The 10056-nt window shown below is 37.5% G+C and overlaps 1 protein-coding gene across 2 annotated transcripts; it reads right to left on the reverse strand.

The window, feature by feature from the left end:
* Positions 1–1466: 1466 nt before the first annotated feature.
* LOC108996644 (RHOMBOID-like protein 12, mitochondrial) lies at positions 1467–9718 on the reverse strand. Of its 2 annotated transcripts, none has more exons than XR_001997058.2 (8): positions 9297–9718; positions 8111–8231; positions 5924–6043; positions 4795–4955; positions 3425–3469; positions 2635–2739; positions 2503–2544; positions 1467–2026 (listed from the first exon to the last, which is right to left on the reverse strand). XR_001997058.2 is itself a non-coding variant. In XM_018972655.2 (8 exons), the coding sequence occupies exons 1-8, from the start codon at positions 9683–9685 to the stop codon at positions 1937–1939; spliced, it is 1023 nt and encodes a 340-aa protein (XP_018828200.1). In that variant the 5' UTR covers positions 9686–9718; the 3' UTR covers positions 1471–1936. The 2 variants fall into 2 exon arrangements, 1 of the variants encoding a protein (XP_018828200.1); XM_018972655.2 differs by having other exon boundaries at positions 1471–2026; positions 4845–4955.
* Between the last annotated feature and the right edge of the window lie 338 nt (positions 9719–10056).

Consider the following 10056-nt stretch of genomic DNA (forward strand, 5'->3'; position numbering starts at 1 on the left):
AGGCACTAAACAGAGACAATGGAGTAAGTGGCTTCCCTTGGCAGAATATAGTTACAACAGCTCTTATCATACTTCAACAAAAATCTCACCTTTCGAAGCGCTGTATGGGTATCCTCCCCCTCGTCTATTGTCATATATACCAGGTACTTCAGCTATAGAGGCAGTGGATCAATTCCTGAAAACAAGAGAACAGATCAAAGAGCTGTTAAAGGAAAATCTCGCGTGGGCTCAAAACCCTATGAAATTTTTTGCAGATCAAAGGAGAACCAAGAGAAGTTTCGAGATTGGAGAGTGGGTGTACTTACGTTTGCAGCCCTATCGACAGAATTCCGTGTTGAGACGTCGGAATCTAAAACTGTATCCCAGGTTCTTCAGACCATTTAAGATTCTTCAAAAGCTTGGAACCGTCGCTTATCGCTTAGAGCTTCCAGCATCGTCACACACACACCCGGTATTCCATATTTCTTGTCTGTAGAAGAAACTGGGATCTCAGATTCAGCTCTTTCCAACACTGCCACCCACGGACAAGGAAGGGGAAATCTCACCAGAACCAGAGAAGGTGGTGGATCGATGCTTAAAGAGGCTAGGGGGCCGTGCCGTAACAGAGGTACTGATTAAGTGGGTTGGGGCTCCTCCCGAAGACAGTACATGGGAACTACTCTGGAAACTGCAAGAACGTTACCCGCACCTTGTGGGCAAGGTTCTTTAAGCGAAGGGGATTGTTAGAAGCTCAGATCGAAAGGGGATGGTAGAAGGAGATAATTTGAGCAGTCTGTGGAAGAAGGGTTTCAGTCAGCAGAACATCATGCGAGAGAAAGAGAAGTGTTGAGTTCGTGTGTTACAAGTGAAGTAAATGGGGAAGCTGATATGATGTCGTGTGACCAGGGAATTACGGTGTCGTTTCCGAAGGAAGGAAGGTTGCGTTTTTAGAGTTTAATTAAGTGTTGAGTTTTGAGGGAAGAGCAATACGGCGTCGTCTGGTTAAGTAGAGCTGCTGCTGACTTGTTGATTCCGTTACGCACACACCTACTGCCTGAAGAAAGAATAGAATAAAAATAGTTATGAATTGTCTGTACTCTCTGACATCCATGACTATAAGGATGGAAGGAGAGATGCTATTTTGTTTTATCTAAAAAGTATTTTATGAACGTACTATTGGAAGTTTAGGGACCCTCGAAGATCCCGTAGCATTTCAAGCAATCAGTATTTCCATTTTTACTATCATTCTGTTCTTACTCCTTTTTCACTATCATTACTACATTACATTCCATTGTCATCCATTACATATAGCTAGAGTCATAACATGCCTTGAGTTACAAGTGGAGTGTTTGGTTTGCGAGAAAATTGAAGAAAAAGAAGGAAAAGGGAGAAATGTTGTTTTGCCAAAAATAGCTCGATCTCTATATTTTTCTTCGTTTTCTTTTCTTTTTTTTTATTTTTTGGGATTTCATCTGTGCGCGCGCGCTTGATTGCATTCTCCAGTTAGGGATATTACAATCTACCTCCACCCCCGTGGTCAAATAGGGGTGGAGAATATAATGTACTTGTACCGCTGATAGTAATACCAGCCTGGTCAATGAATCATTCTACACCCAGCTAAACATGCTATTTTCATGAAATTAATGGGAAAAAACTAAAAAGAAAAGAAAAAAGAAACACACAAGCCTGGTAGTACTGCTGCTAAACATGCCATTTTCATGAAATTTCCTTCGGAGTAAGAAGGAAAAATGGATGCATTTCCTAACATGCACCAACTCTAAACCTCACTGGCCTAAGAAGCAGTCACGTTTCCACCGTTTCTAGCCTATCACATTACAAGTAATCATAGGGAGGTTTAAACACAAGAAAAGGAAAACCGACGATAATGGCACTAGAGAAAGGAGTTTATAGAATTGTGGTATGATTTAGAAAAATCTTTTTCAAACTCAGGTATGATTTAGAAACGTCCTTTCCGAATTCGAGCCCAGGTTATAGCCGCAACTGCAGCACCCCCCAAGTGTGCTGCTCCTGATATATGGCTGTCTCCCTGCAACAGTACAACAAAAACAATAATATAAACCCATATCTTCAATGATTCATTGGTCTGCTCCTACAGCAGGGGCACTTAAAGATTGATCAATTGAGATTATAAATCAATAGCACCTGGTGCTTATCAGGACAATTTGGCTGAGGTTATCAACTTATCATGCAGTTCCATATATGGGCAGGGTTGTCTCATTTAGAGAATTAAGAAAGGGCATTGAAAATTCACAATAGATAAGGTCAGTTAGCGGTCAGACAAGAATATGGAAGACGAGATGATTCAATGGGAAAATTCATATTTGACATCCCTTGCATATATTGAATCTCACAGCCAACAGAAAAACAAAAAAAATAGGAATAGCATCTGTGCAGATTAAGCAGTACAAAAGATAACTGGAGTCACTTTGTTATGTTGTACCCCCATATAATCATGAAACTTTGTTAAGGAAAATGGCTGGTCATAGAAGAAATCGAGCATACCTCTATTATCCTCAAGATATCTTTTCCTATTAGGAAGATACCCTGCAATGACAATTAACAAAAGGTGTATTATGAGGATTTTAAGTATTTGTCTCGCACAATCAAATCGATAGAGGCTAAAGGTGAGCTTACCAGTAAGATGGCAGGGACTGGGATAATAAATTCAAAATAGAGCGTAGATTTTGGAAAGAGGAATATATCAAGCAGCATGATAGCATTCACAGCCCCACTTGCCCCCTAGACAACACAAATAAACTCAATAGTCAAACAAGTTTCATGTTTCAGCAAATGCTCCACGAAATTCAGGAAGTGTCCTGCAATCCTCCACCATTTTCTAGAAAATCAGAGCTTTGAAACAAGTTTTCTCAAGAAAACAAATGTAAACCATGATATAATGAAGAGTAGGTATATACCTATACAACGCAATTAATTTTCATGACTTCCATGCATTGGTTTATATCATAAAACAACTCATATAGTTTAAGTAACAAAGAAATGATTTGCTTTGGCCTGAATGTAAATAAGGGATTAGGTTCCTTGCCCTTAAAAATCTATTGGGAAAAACTGTACCGTATCGGAAAAATAACAAGGGACTGTATAAACACAATGGACGTAAGATCAATCTGGTGTGATGTGCACTATAGTTAATGAAAAAAAGAAATGGATAAAATCAAATGTCTTAAGAAGAGGAAATCCAAGTTTTAAGGCAAATTTGCAAAGTTTCATTCCAACTGGCACTGTCTTGTAAAACAAAGTGAACCAAGTATTGGTTTAAGATATCAGTAGACATCATTTCCAACAAGATTCAATTTTATTCATGTATAATTGACAAATCATGAGAAGGCATACACATTCATTTAGTTGCCTTTTTTGATTAGAAGATATGAGGCTCTCACTATGAAAAAGGTTGCCAAAAGCATACCAATCCTGGTGTCTTCGATGGGTCCAGATTCCACAGATGTTGGCCCTGCAGCAAAAAGACAGCAAGATAGAGTTACAATGGTCACGATTACAATAATATAGTGCATGATATATCTTTCCAAGTTATTAGGAAGGGCTGGGAGGATTTCTTTTGTAATTTCAGATTTACGGTGGGTCGAGGCACTAGGGACAGATTTTGGTTTGATGTCTGGTGCAGTAAGGTTGCTCTTAAGGAGGCTTTCCCTTAATCTTATGGACACTTCAAATGGCCTGCTGCAGTGGAACGTGCCATTTATAAGAGCAGTCCCAGATTGGGAAGTGGGAGATATTTCTAACTTATACAGCACCCTGTACGCATTGATTTTCGAGCATGGTGTAGAGGACAAACTGTTGTGGATTCATCCTGGGAACAAGAACTTCTCAGCAAGATTCTTTTATAATGCTTTGAGTTCTCAATCTTCTACTGTTTTCCCTTGGAAGCATATTTGGAAAAGCAAAGTGCCTCTAAAAGTTGCTTTTTTTGGTTGGTTGGCCTCTCATGGAAAAATTCTGACCATAGACAAGCTGAGGAAGCGCGGTATTATCATAATGGATTGGTGCTTTATGTGCAAAAGAAATGGAGAATCAACAGACCATCTTGTTCTCCATTGTGAAGTGGCGAAGGCTCTTTGGGATGATATATTTAAAGGCTGGACATTGCGTGGGTGATGCCTAAGAGGGTGGTGGAACTCTTGGCTTGTTGGAGTGGAGTACGGGGAAATCGTCAAGTAGTGGAGGTTTGGAAGATGGTGCCTGTGTGTCTTATGTGGTGTATATGTAACGAGAGGAATGGACGACGCTTTGAAAATAGAGAACGTTCTTTAGGGGGTATTAGAGCTTTCTTTTATCAATCTTTGTTACTTTGGGCTAAGACAATTGTATTAAGAGGGGGCTAATTTTAATGACTTGTACGCTTCTTTGTTTGCCATTAGGCTGTAATTAGGTATATTTCTCTTGTATACTACATGTGTACTTGGACTTTGCCTAATTATGAGGATTAATAAATTTTTCTTACTTATAAAAAAAAAATAATTGACACATTTTCTTTAAAGACTGAAGTTTCAATAGGCTTGGTAGTCATCCATAGAACAAATTTATTTTCTCCTTTCTTCTTTCTGATAAGAACCAGAAATTAGTTAGGCCCTGCAAAACGGCATAATGCATGAGAGACACACCAGAAAAGATTCCATTGGACTAATTATTTGCAAAATTTATTTCTAAAGGTCCTTATAACAAATATTTCTCAAGGCAAAATATATTAGCATCAATGCAAAAGATTCATCAAATAAAATTTGATTAATAGTGCTCAGAGAGAAGTATGTTGACTCATACTTTTTATCGCAGCTCATACTAGTTAAGTCACTCTCCCCAGGCATTTGTACCTTTGATGATGAGGCAATAAAGGCTTTGTGCGCCAAGAAAAATATTGAACCACCAAGAGCCCCGGCAAGATACAACTTAAGCAAAAATTCAGGTCCGAAAGCTCTTCCAATCTGCCAATGTGAGAAATTAGCAGAACAGCCATATATGAAATGTACAAACTCAAAATTAATTGACAGAAATATGAAATTTTACAAACTCCAAATTTTACAAGCAAAACAAACAGGAAAGAGAACTAATTCGTTTCTTAAGATTAAAATGGTGTCTTTATCCCTCAGCAAATACTGACCAAAAAGAGTGCACACTGGAAAGTTAAATAAAACCTACAAATTTCCTACATATCATATGGCAGTGATTATCTGTCTAGGTTTTCTCCATTGCCTACAAGGAAAATTAGATAATCCAAGTTAACAAAATCAGTCAATTGGGTTCTACATGGAAACTCAATAAAAAAATTGGTAGCACATATCATTTATAGAAATTTTAGAATCCCGACTCAACTAATAGAAACACAGCTGACTATTTCCATCAGATGACCAAATGTCAACATCTTTTTTCGTGGTTTTAAAATCTTAACCATAGGGGTTCGTGTTTAGTTTTTATGTATCCTCCTTCTATAAGGCTTAAAGGCTCTTGCGAAATGTGTTCTCTGTTCTTTGATAAAACTCCCTTTGTTCATCAGAAAACAAAATCTAAGCTTCTCTCTCACCCTCCTAATTAGTAAGGCTAGAGTTAGGATGATATGGTTAACAAACCTAACAGCTTGACAAGGTGTGTAGACTGTAGTAATCTGGTAGACTTACGCAACAAAAAAAAAAAAAATAGAGAGACACAATTATCAATACCTTCATCACATAAAAATCCAATTTCTAGTAATTCCCATACATCCCCAAACTAGAAGCTGTTAAGAAAATCTGAAAAATCTGAATCTTTCGTTCATATTAAAAAATTAAATATTATTTATTTATTTAAAAAATTGTATATTTGTTTCAATTATATTAAAAAATGGATTAAAATGTGATGTTTGCAAATTGTCAGACACAAGTATAAAACAACAGACACAGAAGTACAGAACCCTTACATTCATTCCAAAGAAGTATAATCCGATCATGTTGGAAACAATATGCCCGACATCAATATGACTGAATGCAGAAGTTATCAACACATGCAGTCGTCCACTTGTAATATTATCCAGTGAGATCTGTTCAGAGAACATCAATAAGTCATGAGTTTAGGAAGATATCATATTAAATTGAATCCAATTGGAAGAATGGAAGATGGCCATTGTCAACATGTCTATCCTTTGTTCCAAAGTCTTATGTGATTATAGCCAACTTTATTTATCCCCTCTTTAAAGAAAAAGCCATTTTTCCCTCACAGAAGCACATGCTTGTTATATTATTTAAAGTTTTCTTGACACCGCTTGAGCTGTATCCTAAGACTTAGCTTGCTTCTGACACAAACCAATCTAGAAACAGAGTGCCCAATCAAGTTGAAGTATGGAAAACATAATCTACATTATGGCATGTTTATTAGAGGGAAATAAACTCCAGACTCGGTGCTTATTGCAGATGAATGCCTGAATAGAAGACTTAAGTCTAGAGATATAGGATTGCTTTGAATGCCTGAATAGAAGACTTATGCCTGCATAGTTGACTGGGACTTTCTATATTATTTGCTGGGAGGTGTGGTTTTGGGGAGAAGTGGCATTCTTGGACAATGCAGTATATCTCCACGGTTCAATTCTCTGTGTTGCTGAATGGTACTCCTGGTGGTTTCTTCAGTGGTCCTTGTGACTTAGACAAGGCAAACCACTGTCTCCTTTACTTTTTGTAATTTTCATGGAAGCTTTTAGTAGAATGTTGTCAGTTCAGGTGGAGGGTGGTTTCCTATCTAGATTTTCAGTAGGATATCTCAGCATTTATCATTTGTTGCTTGCAGATGACACTTTAATATTCTGTGGCCATTAACTCTCCAAGGGCTATTCTCTTATGCTTTGAAACTGATTCTGGTATAAAAGTGAACTTAGCCCTGTCAGAATTAGTTCCAGTGTGAAATCTTCCTTTCATTGGGGGTTTGGCTAGCATATTGGGTTGCAAGGTATCAACTCTGCCTAATGAATTAAGTTGGTCTCCCTTCAGGAGCCTCCTTTGAGGCTAAGTTCATTTGCAAAGGTCTGACTGAAAAGATGGAGCACATGTTGGCTAGTTGAAAGATGATGTATTTTTAGGACCACCTTAATTAAGAGCATTATTTTCCATTTACCTACATATTTCTTATCATTGTTCCCTTTTCCCTCTAGTGCAGCTAATCGCATGTAGAAGCTCCAACGTGATTTCTCAATTCTCATGGGAAGGAATTGGGATTAGTTCAAGTTTCACCTTATTAATTGGGATGAGGTATGCTCTCTGATTTCCAGGGGAATATTGGGAGTTCAAAACTTAGATTCAATCAAGACCTACTAGGAAAGTCATTGTAGTGTTACCGATAGGAGAGGGATGCTTTGTGGAAGGAGGTAATTGACTTAGTTTTTGGGGGGGAGGGTGCACGAAAGAGGTAAATGGACCTATAGCGTGGGTCTGTGGAAATATATCAGAAAATGATGGGTCTGTTCACTAAACACCCTAAAGTGGAGATGGGTGATGGTTCCAGGATCAAGCTCTGGCATGATTTATGGTGTAGGGACAGGGTCCTCAAGAATGCTTTCCCAATAGTCCATGGGATTTCTCGTGAGGAGGCTTCAGTGGCTGATTCATTTGAAGTTTTCTATGGCTCTCTTCAGTGGGATGTAAGTTTGTTCAAAGCAGATTTCAATTTGGGAGATAGGGGCCTTCACCGATTTCTTCACCTTATGATCCTCTATTGATCTTGGAGCTGGAAGCAGAAATAAAATGCTTTGGAGTGCTTCCAAGAAAGGGAAATTCACTTAAAGCTCATTTTACAAGGTCCTCACTTCTCAAGTGAATTCTCCCTTTCCTTGGAAAAGTATCAGGAGTAAGGCATCACTAAAAGCCATTGTTTGCTGGGACAGCTTCCTTAGTGAACAAAAATGCCTCTTTTTCAATATTTTGTTCCTTTGGGTGCTAGCTATAGATTTCAATAGACTAAGCTTTCATGACTTCCTTTCATCTACTTATCCTTCTTAACTAGGTGTGGTTCTTATATTCATCCCATCTACTTGGGCTATGCCAATTCTTTATTAACAATAAAATTTTTGTTTAACTATCAAAAAAAGGATTAAGCAGCATATAGTTTAAAAATGACTCACCATAAAGTTTTTCCTCATAAATTGAGGATCTGCGACACGCCATAACATAAAAACAGCTACATTAGCCATAATCAAGCCATAAACCACACCATCAACAGTGAATCCTTGAAACCATGATCTCCTGACAACAGGAGAGAACTTGCTGACATGGAAGAACTTAACAACAGTTTTAAATTGCAAAGTATATAAGAGCAGAAGGGTCCCATTCTAACAATGGATTACAATAGTGAAACCCATCCATTTTTTATGAAGTTAACACACAAACTGGTAATCTATAAATAAAAATGGATTTTCCTGATTTAGATTCAAAGATGAGTTGAGATGTTTGTGAATAGTAGAATAAAATATGGTTACAATATTATTTTTTAATATTATTATTGTTTTGAAATTTGAAAAAGTTAAATTGTTTATTATATTTTGTGTGGAATTTTGAGAAAGTTGTAATGATGAGATGAGATGAGTTGAGGTGAATTTCCAATCCAAACAGGGGCTTTTAAAGTAGAAATAACTTGTAAAATTATTACAAGAAATACTAGAGATCCTATGAATTTTTTACAGTAAGTCAAATTCTATTTATAAACACGAAGGGTATTCAGATCAGAAAAATAGCACGAGCGGCACAGTTGCACGACCCTTATATTAAAAAATAGCACGACAGATTTACATTTTCAAACTAAATTACCGAAAATAAAATTTAAATCTTAAATTCAAAATATTAAGATCAGAAACTGAAGAGAAATGAAGTTTAGGTTTAGAAGACAGGTGCTTTTGGTACAAACAGAAAGATCAATGGAGTGTTTAACCATAATGGAAATTGTGCATTTACACCCCTATCTGACACGTACTGTCCTTCTCCGGCCTTGGTATACAGCCTTTACTTTTACAAATAAAATCAACCATAAACCCAGAAGCGAAAAAAATGGCTCTGTATATTGTTCTCAGGAATATTACACAAGTTTTTTCGGGTTAAAAAGTTCGCGCTAAATTTGAGAAATCTAAAAAGCCTCAATTTCCGGTTCACATAATGACTACATTGTGTGCTTTTTCCCGGACAGATAAACATTATAGAAAATGCTTGGATGCAGAGAGAACAAAATAAGATTCCACAAAAGAAATTCCAAATGTTCTTCCTTTTTCTTATAATGTCTAAGCAAACAGACTCTTAAGCACAAAGCAAACACATTACCAGCCACGCCTATGAGAATCAAAACTCGGGTTGAACCTAAAGCTCTGCCTATGAAATTGAGCTCCAACAAACCGAACTCTACAATCTGCAACACTCTTGCTTGAGGCCCTCAAGAAATTATTTGTGGAGTCCAACAAGAACTGCTTTGCAATCGCTGGCTTTGAGAGGAACCCATAAATAGATTTCCCTGAAAAAATATGTCGCGAATGAGACTGGTGGTGAAATGGGTGAAAAGAGCAGAGAAGTTGGTTTTGGGCTGGGTTATTCGGTTTGATAGCGGAATAGAAGGGTAGGAAACGGCGAGCATGGAGAAGTGAAGAGGAAGTGGAGGTGTTAGAGAGTTTCTTGGGGAGGTTTGAGGCAACCTGGAGAGAGAGAAACCTCTGCATTTTTGGGTCCGAGAGAACCACTTTGCCTTTGGTCCTTTGGGTGCCCTTCTTTTAGAACTTATTTTATTTTTTATTTTTTGATAGAAAAACTCTTCATTTCATATTGGCATATCACTGTGGGATAGGTTACAATATTGTTGATCAATGAAAATTAAGTTATTAATGATAGTAGGTATACTATTCCACCAAATAAACATATTTTCTATGGACCAGGCATGTCTTGCAAGACAATGGGCAGCCTCATTTTTGAATCTGTTGCTATGCTGAATACTGCACTGAGGAAAAGTTTGCATCAAACCTTTTAAATCTGCTACCACAGATCGTATAGCTGCATTGGACCCCGATGATCTTTTAACCTTTTCTACTAGGAA

The sequence above is a fragment of the Juglans regia genome, chromosome 9 (assembly GCF_001411555.2).
Source record: "Juglans regia cultivar Chandler chromosome 9, Walnut 2.0, whole genome shotgun sequence".
Classification (NCBI taxonomy): Eukaryota; Viridiplantae; Streptophyta; class Magnoliopsida; order Fagales; family Juglandaceae; genus Juglans; species Juglans regia.

Bases quoted from the DNA above. Each gene is read 5' to 3' on its own strand.
- LOC108996644 (XM_018972655.2), bottom strand. From the start codon at position 9,685: ATGCAGAGGTTTCTCTCTCTCCAGGTTGCCTCAAACCTCCCCAAGAAA. The intron at 4,956-5,923 runs GTAAGGGTTCTG...TCACATTGGCAG, and splicing joins TATACTTCTTTGGAATGAAT to ATTGGAAGAGCTTTCGGACC. The intron at 3,470-4,844 runs GTACAAATGCCT...TTTTTGCTGCAG, and splicing joins TTATTGCCTCATCATCAAAG to GGCCAACATCTGTGGAATCT.